Source organism: Rhipicephalus sanguineus, chromosome 1 (genome assembly GCF_013339695.2).
Source record: "Rhipicephalus sanguineus isolate Rsan-2018 chromosome 1, BIME_Rsan_1.4, whole genome shotgun sequence".
Taxonomy (NCBI): Eukaryota; Metazoa; Arthropoda; class Arachnida; order Ixodida; family Ixodidae; genus Rhipicephalus; species Rhipicephalus sanguineus.
Window position 1 is genome coordinate 328,929,851 of NC_051176.1, and position 19,935 is coordinate 328,949,785.

At 48.6% G+C, this 19,935-nt stretch overlaps 1 protein-coding gene across 2 annotated transcripts in view; it reads right to left on the reverse strand.

The window, feature by feature from the left end:
• LOC119379527 (RCC1 and BTB domain-containing protein 1) overlaps positions 1–19,935 on the reverse strand; it is a 151,590-nt gene that overhangs the window by 75,442 nt on the left and 56,213 nt on the right. For both annotated transcript variants that reach the window (XM_037648823.2, XM_037648824.2), the window contains exon 2: positions 7,344–7,550. In XM_037648823.2, the coding sequence (XP_037504751.1) occupies positions 7,344–7,550 (207 nt within the window). The remainder of the gene's footprint in view (positions 1–7,343; positions 7,551–19,935) is intronic.

Consider the following 19,935-nt stretch of genomic DNA (forward strand, 5'->3'; position numbering starts at 1 on the left):
ATATATATATATATATATATATATATATATATATATATATATATGCAAGGAAGGGGCGACGAAACTTTCTTGAAAGCAGATTTACTTAACGTTTTCAGCTGGTGGACCAGCTGAAAACGTTAAGTAAATCTGCTTTCAAGAAATTTTCGTCGCCCCTTCCTTGCATATAATACGCCGGGTCCAGCGTGAATGACGTTCAAAGAATTCGGTGTGTATATATATATATATATATATATATATATATATATATATATATATATATATATATATATATATATATATATATATATATTTATATATATATTTATATATATATACACCGAATTCTTATATATACACCGAATATATATATATATATTGTTACGGGGAGAATATATTTACAATATATATACAGGGAATAAACTCAGCGGCTGGCAAGATGGCGCCCAGCTTGCAGGGTCTGTCAACGTCGTCGTCTTTCTTGTCTTCTTCGTTGTCCTTTTTAGCCCGTTACATTATTTCCCGGCGGCTGAAGCACCGACCCGGTGCTCATCAGGAGGCAGTCGAGTGGTACGGCTTGAGCCGCGTAACATGAACTACGTCAGTGCGAGGGTGAACGACGGTGGGGTCACTAGGGGCGATTTCGTAGGTGACGTCGGTCACCTGGCGTAAGATGCGGTAAGGGCCTGAATAGCGTGGGAGTAACTTCTCGGAAAGTCCCAGGCGGCGCGTGGGGGACCAAAGCAGAACCAGATTGCCGGGCGCGTAGTGGACGTCACGATGGTGGGCGTCATATACACGCCTCTGGTTTTCCTGCGAGTCCGCTAGTCGGCGTCGAGCAACTTCGCGCGCCTCTTGGGCCTTCGTTATTGCCTCCCGAGCGTACTCCGACGTATAACTCAGTTTGGACGGCAGGAGTGTGTCGAAAGGTAGCGTAGGGTCGCGGCCGAACAAAAGGAAAAATGGAGAGAACCCAGCGGTATCGTGTCGAGAAGAATTATAGGCAAAGGTGACAAACGGTAACGTAGTGTCCCAGTCGCGATGATCAGCGGAGACATACATGGATAGCATGTCAGTAAGAGTTCGATTGAGGCGCTCGGTTAGGCCGTTGGTTTGCGGATGATAAGCAGTTGAAAGCTTGTGTTTGGTGGCGCATGAGCGTAGGAGGTCATCAACCACTTTCGAAAGGAAGTAGCTGCCTCGGTCGGTGAGGAGCTGCCGAGGGGCGCCGTGGTGTAGGATGACGTCCTCGAGGAGAAAGTCGGCAACGTCAGTTGCACAGCTAGTTGGAAGAGCCCGTGTGATCGCGTATCGGGTTGCATAATCAGTTGCTACTGCAATCCACCTATTGCCCGCAGTGGACGTAGGAAAAGGGCCAAGGAGATCAACACCCACACGGTAGAATGGCTCTGATGGTATGTCGAGCGGCTGAAGGCGTCCGGCAGGATGGGTAGTAGGTGTTTTCCGTCTTTGACAAAGATCACAGGCAGCAATATAACGGGAGACGTCGCGGTACAGCCCAGGCCAGAAGAAGCGCCGGCGAACTCTGTCATAGGTCCGTGAAACGCCGAGGTGACCGGCTGTCGGCATATCGTGAAGCTGGGCGAGAACAGTCTGACGCAGGTGAGGAGGAACGACGAGTAGTCTGTCGGGGCCGTCAGGACGCATGTTGCAACGGTACAATACACCATCATGAAGCTCAAACATTCTAAGAGAAGGGTCGGGCGTCGCGGATGTTAGCCTTTGGATGATATCGTGCAAGAAGGTGTCCCGCCGTTGCTCGATTCCAATGTCGTGAAAAGCGGACAGAGAGAAAACGTTGGTAGAAAGGTTGGCCGTAGAACTGTCTGGGGGGTCAACAGGATATCGGGACAAACAGTCGGCATCTTGGTGCAAGCGGCCGGTTTTGTAGACAACTGAGTAGTCGAATTCTTGGAGGCGCAGGGCCCAACGACCAAGGCGGCCTGAAGGGTCTTTCAGGGACGAAAGCCAACACAAGGCATGGTGATCAGTGATGACTGTGAATGGCCGGCCGTACAAATAGGGGCGAAACTTTCCGACTGCCCAAACGAGCGCCAGACATTCGCGTTCAGTAATGGAGTACTTGCGCTCAGCAGCAGAAAGAAGGCGGCTGGCATAGGCAACAACGCGTTCCCGACCTTGTTGTGTCTGGGCCAGGACTGCACCGATGCCATGACCACTTGCATCGGTACGGACTTCTGTTGGAGCTGATACGTCAAAGTGGGCGAGAATAGGTGGAGAGGTAAGCAGTTGTACCAGATTGGAGAACGCATCCGCTTGCTCAGGACCCCAGACGAAGGCAGCGTCTTTCTTGAGGAGCTGAGTGAGAGGGCGCGCGACGTCGGCAAAGTTTTTGACAAAACGACGGAAGTAAGAACAGAGGCCGAAGAAACTGCGAACGTCTTTGGAACAAGTTGGCACAGGAAAATCTTTCACAGCCCGTATTTTATCTTGATCAGGGCGAACACCGAAGGAATCAACGAGATGCCCGAGCACAGAAATTTCACGACGGCCGAAGTGGCACTTGGCCGAATTTAGCTGCAGGCCCGCCTTACGGAAGACAGATAAGATCTTCGATAGCCTTTCAAGGTGCGTCACAAAGGATGGAGAAAAAACGATTACGTCATCCAGGTAGCAGAGGCAGATGGACCACTTGAAGCCATGCAACAGGGCATCCATCATACGTTCAAACGTGGCGGGCGCATTGCACAAACCGAACGGCATCACTTTAAACTGGTAAAGGCCGTCGGGAGTGATAAAGGCCGTCTTCTCACGGTCCATCTCGTCAACGGCAATTTGCCAGTACCCGGAGCGAAGGTCGATTGAAGAAAAATATTGTGCACCGTGAAGGCAATCCAGGGCGTCGTCAATGCGTGGCAGAGGATAGACGTCCTTCTTTGTGATCTTGTTCAAATGCCGATAATCAACGCAAAATCGCCAACTGTTGTCCTTCTTCTTAACAAGTACAACAGGGGACGCCCATGGACTGCTGGAAGGCTCGATGATATTCCGAGAAAGCATTTTGTCGACTTCTTTTTGGATGATTTGTCGCTCAGTATGGGAGACGCGGTAGGGTCGCCGATGAATTGGTCTCGCATCGCCTGTGTCAATCCGATGTTTAACAACTGACGTTTGTCCGAGAGGGCGGTCGCCATGGTCGAAGATGTCCCAAAAGGACGCAAGGAGAGCGCGCAGTTCATCAGCATGTTGGGTAGGTAAATCGGATGCAATCATCTTAGTTAAGGCACCTTGGTCTGATGGAGTAGTAGGGGAAGGTTTCTCTGCACACGAATCTCTGTCGTAACTTAGAGTTGAAATGTGGCAGTCGGCCGCCGGCATGATTTCCGCAAGTGAAATGCCACGAGGGAGAACTTGTGGACATAGGCCAAAATTCACGAGCGGTAGACAGGAGGCGTTGTCCGTTATAGTAACGAGAGTGTGCGGAAACGCAACGTTTTGCGAAAGCAGGACTTCAAGATTTGGAGACACTATATAGTCACCGTCGGGTACAGGTGGTACAGGTGAGACGCCGACGTAAGTAACTGTCCGTGGAGGAAGGCGAAGGTGGTCTGCGGAACAGAGCCGGCTTGGAGGGCAACCGGGAGGGTCAACAGCAGTAGGTAGAGCGAGTTGCACAACGCCGGCAGAACAGTCTATCAAGGCCGAGTGTTCCGACAAGAAATCAAGTCCCAAAATTAGGTCGTGAGGGCAATGTTCTAGGACGTAAAACATAACCGATGTGTGGTGTCCGGCGACGGTCACACGAGCTGAACACACGCCAATCACGGCAGCTGTTCCACCATCGGCAGTTCGGACCGCAGGGCTTGGGGCAGGAGTAACGACTTTTTTTAGGCGTGTTCTGAGGTCAGCGTTCATAACAGACACGTGCGCGCCAGTGTCAATAAGGGCCGTAACTGGTACACCGTCCACGTCTACACTGATAAGGTTCCGATGTGCGGGCAGGGTCAGTAGAGGATTTTGGCATCGGGTCGTGATTGCAGCATCACCTCTAGGAGCTGCTCCCGTCAGTTTTCCGGAGGTGAGCGCCGGAAGGAGCTTGGGGACGGCGATCGACGAGATGGGGGCGAGCGGGAAAAACGGCGTTGCGGCGAAGGTGAGCGGCTGAGTCGAGTGGGCAAAGAAGTGTCAGGCATGAGCGGCTGTGTTTGCGGCGATGAGCGTGGATTACCGGGAGGGAGGCGATGGGACGGAAAGTAAGGCCATGGTGTCGAGTTAGACCATGAACGGCAGTGACGAGAAATATGGCCTACACGACCGCAGTTGAAACATATTGGCCGGTCGTCTGGTGTGCGCCATTCCGCCGGGTTACGATAACGTGGGGGAGCGGAAAAACGTCGGTTCGGTGTGACAGCAACAGGTGGAGTTGGTGGAGCATATTCAGGTCGATGAATTGAGCAGATGTTGTTCAGGCCGACGTTGGCCAGTTCCTGACGCACGACGGACTGGATGAGGGAGACGGTGGCGTGATGGTTGTCGGAGTTGAGGGTTGGTGACGTGAGCGGAGCAGCGGCTTCGATTTCTCGGCGGACAATACGGACAACATCACTGGAACTTTCCGTAGAAGGCAGGCGGGGGTCTTCACAGGTGGATGTAGCAGCCGTGTTAGGTAGGCGTGTAAACTGGTGGAGAACACGGCGGCTCTTAGCTTCCTCAAAGCGCCGGCATTCGGAAATGATGTCTTGTACGGTAGACGAGTTCTTGAATACAAGCAGGTGAAAGGCATCATCTGCTATACCCTTGATGACATGGGCAACCTTATCGGCTTCCGACATCTGCGAATCCACCCTGCGGCACAAAGCAAGCACGTCCTGAATGTACGTAAGGTAGGATTCGGTGAATGTCTGAACGCGAGACGCGAGCTCTTTTTGGGCGGAGCGCTGACGTCCCAGAGGTCTGCCAAATAGCTCCCGAAGCTTTTGCTTGCATAACTCCCAGCTGGTCAGCTCTTCCTCGTGCGTTTCATACCAGACCTTCGCGGTGTCGGTTAGGTAAAAGATCACATTGGCCAGCATGAGCGTTGGGTCCCATCGCATACGTACGCCCACACGCTCGTATGTCTTTAGCCAGTCTTCTACGTCAACACTATCGGTGCCCGAAAAGGTACCTGGGTCTCTCGGGGGCTCCAAGATGAGGGTTGACGGCCCGGTTGGAGAACGCACAGTAGCCGCTGAAGGGTCGGCATTGTTGACTTCCGTCGCCATTGAAGAGGCAACTAGGCGCCCGCTGCGAAGCTTCGTCTTGCGTGAAGTTAATACCCCGCACCTCCACCAAAGATGTTACGGGGAGAATATATTTACAATATATATACAGGGAATAAACTCAGCGGCTGGCAAGATGGCGCCCAGCTTGCAGGGTCTGTCAACGTCGTCGTCTTTCTTGTCTTCTTCGTTGTCCTTTTTAGCCCGTTACAATATATATACACCGAATATATATATATATATATATATATATATATATATTATATATATATATATATATATATATATATATATATATATATATATCAGCGCGCGGCGTTAGACGGCTAGGCTACGAAGAGAACCGTCTTTCAGCAAGCTAACGGCGAGCTATTTATACACACCATTTACTTCAGTGTGCTTTCTTGCTCACCAGCGAGATGGTGCCAAGTGCGCGCGGGGCGCGCTTTAAAGGTCATCGCCCCGCCCCGCTCGTAGCTTTGCGCGCCCGCCTCCGTGCACTTCGCCCTACAGGGCGTGGTCGCCTGCGTGCGCGCTTATCTCGTGGAGGGAGGAGGGGGTTGTATGTCTTGTGCTTTCACCGCGATGTTCGCGCTGAAGTTACAGAGCGTACGAAGGTCACATCACTCGCTGCAGCGGCCGCGTTTGCAAAACGAGCACGCTGTTCAAACAGAAATAAGTAACAACTGTGACACTTGCTAGTTCGCGCTCCTCCTGTGTGTGTTCTTTTCGTGCGTCCTTCGCGCTTGAACGACGCGCTGGAAATTTCGAGCTGCTTTCCGTTCTTCGCGTTACATTCCAATTTGTTGCTATCGCATTCATTGCTTCGCCGTTGTGGCAAAACTGTGACTTTTTTTGTTTTGTATCACAGGATCGGTACCTATGACTCTTCTCGTAAACTGTTGCGCGTGAAAGACGTAGACGGGGAACACAAAAAGACACACACGGAGCGCACACTGTCAACATATTTTACTAGCAGAGTGACGTGACCTTATATACCTGGCAAAACTCAATGCGCATGACAGCAGGTACGTATTAACAACACGGTCCACTCAATATACACGTGTTGTGCCACACAGATACGCGATTTCCTTGTCGGAAAGTGAGATTGACGCTTGGCTGACGCATTTTTCTTTTAAGCCCGATATCTTGTGAGCCTCGATAATGAGACGCGACATAAGGTATATAAGGTCACGTCACACTGCTAATAAAATTTGTTGACAGTGTGCGCTCCGTGTGTGTCTATTTGTGTTCCCCATCTACGTCTTTCACGCGCAACAGTTTACGCGAATGACAAACCAACAAGCCCAAGTCGACACCCTTCTCTATGACTCTTCGCGTGATGGGCATATTTTGGGTAATTTCTGTAATTAAATTGTGATTAGTTACACTTTTTCTGCCTAACATACTTGAAATGTCCTTTTAAACAGCCCTTCTTCAGGCGGACACAATGCAATCAGTTTAGGACCAAAATTTAAAAAAGATTTCCAGTCAGAAAGGTGGCAACATACCTGAAGTATTTTCGTTCGAAATTGTTTTCTTGTTTTATTTGAATCACTTCCCCTGCAGTGCTTTGGCACTGATGGTACGATAAGTGAAATAATATACATATGCACTCCTTTCATGAATACCATGAGTATTTTTCCATGCACAGATGTCAAATGGAGCCCGCCTGATCTCCAGGTCAGTTTTTTTTTTTTCAGAAACTTCTTTGCTAACATGCAGTAGATTTTTCTGAGGCAATTACTACACAAGCACAAAATTCATGGACCCATTCAACCACCATGTACTGGGCACTGCACTGCTAAACATGAGGGCCTGGTGGATGAGGGGCAAAATGCAATCACACCCGTGCACTTCGGTGCACGCTAAAGAACCCGAGGTCACCCATTACGGCGTGCCTCGTGTCTCGGCGTTGGCATGCACAACCCCATGAGGCCGTTTAAAAGTGGTTCTCACTGCAGCGTATTCCAATATGTTAGGGCCACATGCTCTTCTCCAGAAAACTCCTTGGACAACAGTAAAAAAAAGGAGGCACCAGGAATGTACTAGTGGACAAAAAAAAATGTGTCTTCAACCGCATCCCAGAATGAATCACACCTCAAAGAGAATATGAGGACTGACTGTAGCACAGAAGCAATGCCAGAGTAGGACCCAGGGCAGCTGCTTGCAGAGGGCCCAACAGCCGCAGTGTCTTGCAGCCTCGTCCAAGAACGGCCGCCTTTACACCAAGTACTATCCAGTGCCCCCGTATGCCAAGGACTGCCTGCGTGGCCCCTGCGTCTAGCTGCTTGGGGCCACCAAGTCCACGGAGCTCAGCAATACTGGCCTCTGCAAGAAAGAAAACTTGTGCTCAGATCCGCCCTCTTGCGAATGAAACCAGTAGAATCTCATGACGGAGGTTATTTGGCATATGTCAGAGCTTTGTCAACAAACAACAATTTTAAAATTGTATAAAGCAAGCTGTTCATCTGATGAGGTAGAGAATATTGCAAAGTCCAGAAAATAGCAATTCTCACCTTCGAAGTCTTTTTTTACTTTTTTTGCTGAAACGCACAAACGAATTGAATGCCTTTTTGTGCAATTGCTTCAGAGAAAGAGGCTCAGCAACGGTGAGACTTTTTTTTTTTTTCAAGATATAACATTCGTGAAGTGTACAACCACCATCTTTCTTCCCTTGCATTTATGGAACACTCCCCTGACTACCAAGAATTGTTTGTTACCTGTCCTAACAGCATTCGCAATTACAGTTGAACCCCTTCAGAAGAGACACCGCAGTAAAGGACAATTGGGTATAGGAGACACCAATGTGTCTGCATCAAAATTGGGGTTGATCAGATAATAAGAACGCGGCACCATAAGGGACATCTCATATAAGGGACAAGAACTGCTCCATGGCACGTATCTCTTATAACGGGGTTCAACGGTATAATGTTACACAACTTTCACGGAAGTAGAAGCTCAAGCTCACTATAGACAGCAGTAGTACAAATGGCAAATCCCACATGTGCAAGTATTGTCCTTGACAGCACAGTACTCCTCCGTATCATCTTACAGAATGCAACGAAACATACTTTCTTCATTGTGCTTAGTTATTTCATATGTATGTACACAGGCGCGCAAACATCCAGTACAGTCGAGCGCGAGATGAAGGTTATCGCGCGAGCGTCGACCGGCCTAGCATCCCAGGGGCCTAGCGGCACTTTTCGGAACAGTGAAAATCGAGATTACGCATTCTCCTCACCCTCGTTGGCTGTTCCATGCTACAACAATCGCCCCTATGACGAACTCTACACCCTCTCTATAACTTTTAGGCTTTCCGTCAGTTGCGATCAAGTGTTCTTGGTTGGCTCTTATCTCCGCGGAAAATAACAAGATTGCTGGGTAACATCTGGCAAAGCTCATGCTTGGCACTGCTTCGTTTAAATGGCTTGCTAAGTTGAACAAAATATATCGCGTTGTCATAAAACAAGTCACAGTTTCGCCGCAAGGGCAAAGCAGTGAATGCGATAGCAAGAAACTGGAATGTCGCACGAAGACCGACAAGCACCTCGATATTTGCAGCGCGCCGCTGAAGCACAAACAAGGACGCCCGAAATGGACGCACAGGTATACACAGGACGAGCGTGAACTAACAACTGTCACAGTTGTTACGTCTTTGTGCTTGAGCAACGCGCAATATTTATTTCCTCAAAATTACGGCACATACCCCCTCTGGGGGATTGGCCAAGACTGCGTGTCGACAATGGAGAATCAAACGCCCTTAGATATTTCTTTTTCATTTTAAACTGCGGCGCGTGGAGTGACCCCTCTGAGTTTCTAGCCACACGGGGGCCTCTGACGCAAGGTGTGCCCGGTGTTCTTGTTTTTTTTTTTTTTATTCCACAACACTAGTCGGTACAGAAAGGGCCACTTTGTCGTACGCGTCTCAAGGGATGTTTTCAAACTCAAAGAAAATGTTGGGGCGTTGCGTGATAGAAAACACGCTCAAGCTTCTCCGAGATCTGCGTGCCACCAGCGGTCAATGATGAACATAAATAGCTCGCCGTTATTTCGTCGGCGCATACATGGCGTGTGGTCGAGTTGTCTAACGCAGCGCGCTGGGAAGCGAGGGGTCGCTGGTTTGAATCCCCGGTCGGGTTATTCAGAATTTTTAGGAGCTTGCTCACCAAGCTTCTTATGCTCGCGCCTTGTCCATCGCGCCGTATCCGCTAGTTATCATTGCTCCCGCTAGAGGCGCAGCTGTGCTCTCTCCGGTAAAGTCCCTCTATCTAGGGAAAATACAGGGACCTTACTCCCCGGTAGTGTGCCTAAGGTCCCTGTATTTTTAAAGGTAGCGACAACTACACGCGCGCCCTCTCGAGGGGTCCAAGGAGCAGCGACAGCAGACGACGCACCGCTCGTTCCCGTGCATACTGCGGCCGCCTAAAACCGAACTCGGTGCTCGTCTGAACCGTTAAATTATTAACATTTGTGGCCTGCCGTGCTCATCAGTTATCGAACAACAGGGACAATAACTTTAACGAGCACGGAGCACGTTAAACTTTGAAATAAAACACGCGCGTTTTCGAAGCAGGTTCCGAGCGGGTTCTCCACAGCTGTCATGGAGGGCACTTTTTTTTTGCATATTTTGACATTCAGTTTAACTTCGAGTACAGGTGGTATTTGGGTGAGCTGAATGTGCTTGTTTTCTAGTTCGAATAAAATAGGCAGGTGATGAGCGTACTGCTCCTTTCGGAAACCTCATCGGGCACCTAGCGCTCTTGTAGTGCATAGCGCAAAATACGCGCTGTTATTGGTTTGACTGTGTTTGTCAGCGTTCGGAAGTCTTCCCACGGTCACTCGGTATTTTTAACTAAGCTTATTTTGTTTATACTCTAAGAGGCTTACTTAGGAGAAGGGGGATTATTCCACAAATGCAGTGCAACTGCATTTGAGGAATATCAGCAACTTGAGTACCTTTCAAGATCTAGGAAATGTAGCCTGCCCAGTAGTATCTCGTCCATTTTAATGTTTAACTGTTTTTAACGACATGCATTTATCTAAAGCCGCCCCCCTTTTACTACCCCCGCCGCTTCCGTGTCCCGCAGATATAAAGGTATGTTGCAATGTTACCCAATGCAATTTCAAATAAAGTTGGGGTATGTATACACAGATAGAGGGACATTGAGTGTGAATCGATGTGTGCGCCACAAAGAGCGCATCAAGGCACAACACTTTCCGGTGATTCAAGCGCGCTCACTAGATGGCGCGCCGCCGCTCAGGCAGCGCCGCACACTCCGTTGCACACTCGGCGCGTGCTCTCGTTAGATAGGTGACCGCTAGAGGACAGCGCCCATATAGGCTTCGCAAGCAACGCTTAGCGGCGCTGCTGCTCTTGACAGGCAGCGCCATCTCTGGCAGAAAAATAGAATCTGGAGTGTAAGCAGCGCGCGTTTTCCCTTCTCTCCACCGCGTTGCCGCTCGCTCTGTGCACGTGCAGAGCTCTCGCGGTGCACTTGCGGCGCCTCACAATGTACCGCTTGCAGTGCGGCCAGAGAATATCTACCACTTTAGAGAACGGAAACTGTACCTTTGGCTGTAGTACGGAAATAAGGGTAGCGGCGGCGCACTGAACTGTAATAGAGCGAGGCGAGATGGCGCTGCAAGTACTATCATCATCATTAGACAAACGCATTTTTGTGGCTGGTTCGCCCTGGTCGCGCTACTGCGCTTTTTGCTCCCTGTGGTATTTTGTTCTTTGTCGTTGCTAAATCGCGGCTCGCGTGTGTAATAGTTATCGCCAGGTGACCAAACTGGCCTCGACTGGCAAAAACAGCGTCAATCAAGTAAGGTTTGCATCGTTTATTGTGAGTCCCCAAGGTGGTACAAGCAATGTATACAGTCAGGTCCAAGCAAAACAAGTCACTCATACACGTCGAAAGCTTTCAACCCGTGCGTGTGTAATGAGTCTCAAAGCTGACAAATATCTGCATATAACTGAACACCGAGATCGCTGAAAGAACGTTGCTCTCATTGTGTAGCGGCGTCCGAGTTTAACAGAGCTTTAGGACAAGGGTCTTATCCTACCGTTAGTTATGCGGCGCTTGCCAGGTTGTGTTGATCTTTAAGTGAGTGCATGGTGGTGTAGTTTGAAACGAAACATGCGCTACGCCGAGAGATAGCTAGCGCAGTGAGAGCTATATGTAGTTTTGATAAATTTGTTACGTAAACAATCGCGGATTCGTAGAGTTCTGCATCTTTCTCGCTCTGCGATGTCACCTTGAATGCGCTACAAATAAGGAATATCGCGTTGTGTCTACAGGGTAGGCACGAATTTCTCAGCGAAATTCTCGGCCGTGAAGCCATACCATACGTATTACGTATTCAGGTAATAGGTGGAAGAAAATATTTCAGGCTCGTTTTGTTCCTCGTTATAGTTCAGTTACACAGTTTCTACAGCTAGAATTTCTTGGCGCTAGTAGTAATCGGACTGCTGAGTATGCAGCATAGATGAATGCTAAAGAAAAAGAGACAAGGCGAGTGCTTACAGATTCCAGAAGCAAAATTCTAAGAAAATAAGCTTTAGGCATGCAGTGTACATCTTTGTTGGTGTTCTCACAGAACACTAAACAACTGCTCAGCCACGAGCACAATCTCTGTATCACATAGACATGTCGATAGAACTTGAGAACTATACTGCAAGCAAACACTCACGAAATCAACTGGTAGGTCATGATGTGCACCTGTGCCAATGCTGGATAAATAAAGCTCATATATATATATATATATATTGCATACTTGTTATTGTGTTATTTACTTTTTCAATATATTTGGGCTTGGAAGCTCAAGTATGTATTCTCCCTGCTACTTTTAGAAGCTGCGGCTTGAAATACTGCCACACGCGCTCCTTTCTTTCTATGTTTTATGTTATTGGCCAATTGCGCGTGTAGTTACTGCGTTGAGCAAACCGTGCCAGAATGTCTGGGAACATTCCAGATTATTTTAGGATCTTCTGTTAGGTGCGCAATCGCGAACAGCTGAGTATATTCACCAACTAACGCAGCCACCAGTGATAATGCTCGAATGTTCGATGCCGCAGGTATAAATATCGACGCGCCTTGCCACGGATCAGTTTGTTGACGCTCTGTTCGCCAATTTCAGTGTGTAGTGTGTATTGCTGTAGTTTGACTTTTCGTTTCCCGGCCACAAGTTCGGCCAAATAAAAAGTTTCATCTTGGACACACCGACTGCCGCTTTCGTCGACGTCACGACCCCGTGACAATACGTAAAATCTTGTAGTGTGGCTGTGGATAAGTCCAAGTTCATGTATGTTTTAAATTACCTCTTCGATTTCCTAGGTTTCTTTCGTGACAGTAGTTCACAGACTTTCACTTCATAGTGCTAGGTGTTACAACTGTGGCATGTTAATTTACTCAAACAGCAGAAGTAGGTGTGCTCGAACAAATTTGGGACATTTCTCTGCTATATAAAAAAAAAACACTACCATATTCACTGAACACAATCTCCCTCTTCACGACAACGTAAACGTGCTCGGTGAAGCTGTGCTGGAAAAAATGCTCGTCACACTTATAATTTGTTTATTAGCTGTAAATAAGTTGGAGCTGATTGAACATATGTGCAAAGGCTAATGTAATTGAGCACAGCCTTGTAAAGCTTTGTCGTATCTTTTTGTAAACTTCTATGATCTAAACACAGTTAATTAAGGCAAAACAGTTTTGAGCGTAGTTTGTAAACTGTCTCATTAGGCACAACTAAATGTGGCATTTATTTGCGCGGCGGCTGTATTTTCGATGGAGGCCAAAATGTTTGAAGCCCGTGTACCTAGATTTAGGTGCACGTTAAAGAACCCCAGGTGGTCGAAATTTCCGGAGCCCTCCACTACGGCGTCCCTCATAATCATATCGTGGTTTTGGGATGTTAATCCCCAGATATTATTAGATGTTGGAAAGACTGTTAATTCCCCTCACTCCGTGATGTTCCTTTTGTAATGTGATTTATAATTTAAAAAAAAGAACACCCTACGTTTAGAGACCCGTTCGGTCTCTTAGTTTTTTAAATGAAGAAGACTAATGATTAAATGTGGCTGGAGAATCTTTTTATTCTTATAATCTTGCCCAGCCAGACATACTTCTATATATTTACCTTTAAATTTATAATTTATGATGATTCACATGCAAACCATGATATGATTATGAGTCATACAGTAGTGGGCAACTCTAGATTGATTCTAACTGACTGCAGTTAAACAAACGCAGTTGTAGCCTTGAAGAAGACAAGACTGCTTGTCGAAACATTTGCTCCAGCGACACCTCTTGTTTACAAATTTTTCGTCTCTTCAAGCTTCCATCTTTCCCTGAACTTCAGACGCAGATCTAAGCACGCGAGTGTCTGCATTTCGCCCCCAATGAAATGTGACCCCCGTGGCTGGGTATAAAACCTGCGTCGTTGAGCTCAGCAGTGCCACGTAACGTAACTAATGCACGGAGCTAGTGTTCAATTTCAACGCTACTGCAGTGTAGACTGCATGACACAGTAGGCAGCTAATACTTGTGGACGATTGTAGGCACCCCTCCATGAGATGCCTGGTAAACCATTCACAAATAATGCATTGCAAGCGTGAGGTTCAAGATGACCTATTGTAGCAGACGTTCACATGTTTCGCCGCACTTGCAGAGTGGACGTTCGGAGGTAGTCACCCTGTCGTTGCCTGGCAGTCCTGGAAAAACAAGAAATGACATCATCAGATATTGATAAGCATAATCAATGAATATTAAATTTTGCAAAAGTAAACATATAAACACAGTGAACAAAAACAGCGGTTTGTTATACATATATGCAAACGTACCTTATAATGCATGTTGTATCACTGGGGCTAGCTTCTTTACAAGGCGTGTCATGTAACAGGTGCCTTGCTCACTGCACACAGCTGTTTCCTTGTCAGGCCAGGATTCTACAGCAGAAAAAAAAATTCTGATTATAGTGACGGTTTTTACAACGCTAAAGTGAAAGTACACTCATAATTATGTGACGCTTTTGTTATACTAAATGTGTAGTAAAAATAACCTAAACTGATAACAGGAAAAATGAGACCGCTAAACCTGGCTTCTCAAATGCGACTCCGGCAAACTATAACCCATATGTTTTTTGCACTGATATACGGGCTAGTTACGAAGATAAATGCGAGGCGTTGGTGATGCAGTTGCCTTTCTTTATTGCAGCGGTCTGGTTATAATGTTTACCGAACGATAACTCAGCAACTCGCTCCCACGTGAAGCCACGCCGCAAGGAACGCACGTTTTCTCATCTACAGAGTATGACGTTGAAAAATTGAATATTGCATTGCATCGCCTCCGTGTGACACCCGCACAAGCCATAGGTAAAGGAACTGAAGCAATAGGTTTTTACTCACCGGTCCGCATATTCTCGGGCTTGAAACGAATGTCATCCGGTGAAAGCTTCAACGGTCCCTTCGTTCCCCCGAAGTCAGCTGAATGCACTTCGCGAAAGCATTTTAACGAATCAAAACAAATAGAACGAAAGCGAGTGTGTCAGCCTGCAGTAGCTCAAAACATTTACAGCTAAACGAAACAGCGCGAGAACCATCCGAATGCACCGCGAACCGTTACTTGCCGTTGCCCGTTGCGCTGCCTCTGCCGCCGTATATTTTGAAACGAAGATAATGATGCCGATAGGCTGCTGACAACTACGAGTCTGTTGGAGCAAAAACTATTACAAAAGATTGATGACGCGGTACCTGGCAAGGCAAGGCCACTTCGTATAAACAGCAATTTGTTTTATTGAAGTGCAACAGTAAGCAAACAACTAAACTTCCCTATTTCAAGAATATTTTGATTTGAAGTTTGGCCCCGACGAGGGCGCCCCTACATAAACAGTGAAATAGCGCGAATGGCAGCCACCACAAGGCCGCCATGTTATCCTAACGCAGAGGTTAGTAGATCCACTCCCGGTGTTTGAAGCTGGAACTCGCCGCGGTTGATTTTTTCGCCCTCTGCGGCGGTCGCTGGAACTTGAGACTTTCCGGGGCCTGGTGCGGCTTCAAAAGAATCTTAAAGCTTGACTGGCACTTCCGAAAAGCGAACTTGATAAAAGGAGAAAGGCTCGTCAATCACGTTAACGGTGAAGAGCAGACGATCGACGACAACGATGCCCGACTCAAAGCGAAATGCATTTCCCAAGTGGCGATAACACCGCGTAGGACGTATACCTCGAGGTAAGTCTCATTCTGTCATGTTAAAGATGAATAATGGTCCACATGCACTCCGAAATGAAGCCGTACACGCTATCGATGTTCTGCGGCGTGGACTACGAATCATATGATTGTTGTTTTGATATGGCATGCTTACAGTAGCAGCCGTGCACTTTCGTGAACAAACATTTGCGGCGTGCGAAAAAAAATTATACGGCCATGGCACTGTTTCCTGAGAAGTTTAGAGTCAAGTCCTCCGTGTGCCGCTGGAGAATCACCCGCCGATTAAGACGCGAGGCAGCTAGCTGAGCTTCAACCACTGTGAAACAAGATGAACTGCTCGCCTCGTTTTTTCGGCTCTCGCGTCATGCTTGCAGTCTCTTTTTATGATATCGACTTGACAGGCGTATAAAACCTGCTGCGTGAACGCGGCTAGAAAATCGCACAAAGTCAGAAGGTGGTTACTTCAATTGCAAAGCATGCATTAAGTGTCAGTTATATTTAGCGGCTTAAATATATATCTGACCTTAATAAAGTGACAAAAACAAAGCAAACCAGCAGAACGATGTCAACGCTTGCTGAAAATGCACAGACGTCCATTCCGGCGTGATAAAGCAGTCTTCCCGACGCGTGAATCGCAGGCCCAGTTCAGTTGAATTCAGTTGAATTCAACCAACCGCGCAACGCTAACGGTATAACGCGAGTGTGAACGTTCAACAACGACGGGTAGGTCTCACGAACACGGGGAATCAAAAACATTACACCATCTCCCGCTAAAGGGGACCATGAGGCGATGCGAAGCCGGAGCACTTGCACGATCGCGTTCCGTTGGCTTTCGCTGGGCATGCTACCGAGCTCGCGTCGTGGAACGCGAAGAGGAACACTACGCGCGTCGTGTCTTCCCTCTAGCCTGGTCGTTAATTCTCACAGGGCGTGCGGGGAACGTCGACAGGCGCGCGAGAGAGAGGCAGCGTAGGAGAGGAGAGAGAGGGGGAGGGGACGCGCATGCGCTGGCCCTCATCGCGGCGCTGCGCAGGAGAGAATTTCGGCATGCCGAGCCCGCATTTCAGAGGAGCCAACCGAGGCAAGCGCTGGACTGAACGCGCGCAGCGCTCTACCACATGAAGGAGAGGAGACTAGAGGAGGAGAGTAGCGTATGCGCCGTGAGAGCGGAAGCGAGAACGCAGAAGCGCAAGCAGGTGCTGGTAGAGAAGTGGAGAGAGGGAAGGAGGAGAGTCGCGCATGCGTAGTGTGAGTGCGGACTACGACGCTGCGTGCGGATTACCACGCCGCCTTACATACCCCCGAGCAAAAGATACTTCGCATCTAAAACACAAAGTTGCTTCACCTACAACCGTAACTGGACTTTCACAATGCGAGAAGACAGCGAGTAATCATTACTGTAGTCGCTGCATGCATGCGCCACGTTACTTACCGATTCAGGTAGTGGAAAGAACGAAAGCGATGAACTCAGACAGCCAAAATAGAAAGCGAGACAGCGGTCAGCTATCCATGCTTGCCGCCTTTATTTCTCGTGCGACACGCCCGGAAACCGATACAGTTTCACGCGTGAATCGTGTGCCTTGGTGTTGTCTGAACTGTTGTGGCAGGCCACTAAACCGCAATACTTCGGACCTCGCTTGCGCTTCCCCGGGGTCGCTTCTGCCATCGCGGAAATGCGCAGCTTCGCGCAGCAAGCCTCTTGGTTGAACGTGCCGAGCTTACGGACCCCCAGTTACCCGCACCGACAGAAGAACGCGTGCGCACGTGCGCTACCGCTACCGTGAAAGCGGCTGAGTCGGCCGCGCATGCACTCCAGAGCTTTCCGACAGAGCCGCAGCGCGGACAGCGCGGCGCTGTCGTCGCGCCGCAAGGGAACCAGCGCTGGAGTTTCCGTGCCGCCCTGGCGGTCAAAGCGCGCACTTCTCAGCCGCTCCCGCGGACGACACGCACAAGGATGGCTACTAGCGAAGGCGGTGCGGGCACTGAACGCCGAACAAAACAAAAAGGAGGCCGACGGTTACTGCAGCGTATGTAAGTGTCATAACTACGTAGGAATGAGAGGTGATATATCTTTCTACGTCTTTCCCGCGAAACCATACGAGCAAGAACGGAGGCAACGTTGGATACAAGCTGTCAGGCGAGCGGGGTAAGTTCGGTCCTCTCTGGCGGCGTCGAGCTGGGGTATAAAGCGAATTTCGCGTGTTTCATTGTTTTATACAACAGTGTAGACGGACAGCTATGGGAGCACTTGAGGCACGTCAGTTGACGACGTTGCATCGGCTAAGTTATTGAGCTCGAGTGCTACCGCTGCGACGTGCTTGCAGGCGCCGTCGCTGCCGGCCTTGCAGGAACAGGTGGCCCCACTTATCAGGCGCTGAGAGGACAGCTAGAGGCGAACACATAAAAACTGCATTAAGTAAACGTGCACAAGTTTTCGTTCGAAATGAAAACATGTAGTGCCAGCGTTGCGATCACGCACGGAAGTCAACTCGCTGTACGGTTAAACCAACTGTGCGATTTACTGCGTACAGCTTCGCGCTTATTTTACACAACTACACGCGCCGTAAAGAAACAGGACAGGAACACGCGGTAATAACCGATCTAGCATCAAATGCTCGCTTACTTGAAGTGTGACATCGTAGCTGGCTTGGTGTACTTGCGAGTGGCATTTCGCTGCAACTTGAGAATCGCTGTCACGGCACGACACTGTCTCTTCCACATCGTACACGTATTTCGCCTTGCACAGCTTCGCCCCGTTTTCAAGTGCCTTTCTGCGGAAGTGGTCCTCAGGCCATGTTATTTTACTAAAACCATAGCGGAGCACAACTGGCGCTATAGCGTCGACAACTTAAACAAGCACGGGACCGCGCACCCGGGAACCACGCTAGCGGGTTTACGCAGGCGCGCTCGCCGCGGCACACTGCGAAAAATATATAAGGCTTTGCAAATTTTCTTCAGTATTCTTTCGCTTGATGGCGCTAGCTGAATGAGCATTCGCAGCACCTTGTTAATGCTTTATTTTCTCTCTCTCAGAAGCTTGAACCGAAGCGAAACGACGCGCACAGCCGAAATCCCTTCAATCCCCAGTCCCCCGTGAGTGTATCGTTTGAGGTGTCCTCACTTGAGAGACAGTTATCGTGCACTCTACACCCAATTTTCATTTTCATTTCCTTCTTCCTTTTAAGAATCCCCCCCCCCCGCACAGCCGAAACATATGCGAGCTGCAACAAATGTCGTCGGATCGAGCGGCGGACTTATGCCGCGACTTCCCGCCAGGCGCATTTTTTCGGCGCGCCACCTATCCAGCGCTGGTCTCCCATACAGCGCTTGCTCTCGGCGCGCCTCCTTTCTCTTCGCCGGGGAGCTCACTCATTGCACTTCGCTACCGGTACTCCAGAGGCGGCGGCAGCGGCGAGGGCTCGCGCAGCCTAAGCAGCGCGGTCGCTTCTCGCGGCTTGTAAATTAATAAACATTGTGTATATAATGTGTATATATATAGCAACGTCGTCAAGTCTTTATATGACGTCTTTTGCGCAGTGCACGAAATTGACAAGGTACACAAGAGAAGAGGACGGGACAAGCGCTGAAGCGCGACGGGGCAAGGCGGGACTCGCCCGCCTATCAATCCTACTACAGTTTATATGACGATAGAGGAATTTGTACGGAGGATTCGATCACCTCCGAGCAAGCTCCTCTAACACCGTTCACTTCGTGAATATGGCGTGACAATTTTTGTTCTGCTTTATTTTTCTTTGTGATTTTTTATATATGCACATCCATATAAATATCCCGGACATGACGGCGACGGAAACGGCGACGCCAAAAATCCGCCGAGAGTGTCCATATAATTGCTATCGCAATAAAGAAAATGAAAATGTACCTCCGTTAGACGGGAGTGATCGCAGCTTAAAGGGACACTAAAGAGAAACAATGAATCGGTTTAGATCGATAAATTGTGCTCTGACAACACTAATGTCCTTAATTTCGCCATCATAGGTTTATTACTAGAGGAGAAAATCAAGTTCAAAGTTTCATTTCTAAATTTCGCACCGAAATCTCCCCGCGTGACGTCACGGATTTCAAAGTGTACTTATCGTATATTGGCGCCATTGGCTCAACAAAATTACCCCAAACTTGGTATGTTAAGTATATGGCCCCCTCAGAGGACAATGTACCTAATTTTTACCGATTAGGAATTACGTAGTCCCTAGTAGGCGCCGTCAAAACATTTGACGTCACGGCGAATGGTGCGGAAACTTCAAGGTGGCGTCGCCACCGACATTTTCTTTTTGCTCGTTTTCTCGCTTACGAAGCGTCTTCTCGCAGCAAGCGTGGTCTTTTTGGTATCGTGAAAGAGTGTTTTACTAATATGAGAAAAATCGTTCGGCTCTTTAGTGTCCCTTTAAGGAACAGCAAAAAAGAGTGAGTGAAGCTCTCCCGACGCCTCCCTCTCCTCGAAAAAGGATTCTGGGTCGTGGCGCTGTTGTAGTTATTCGCCGACGC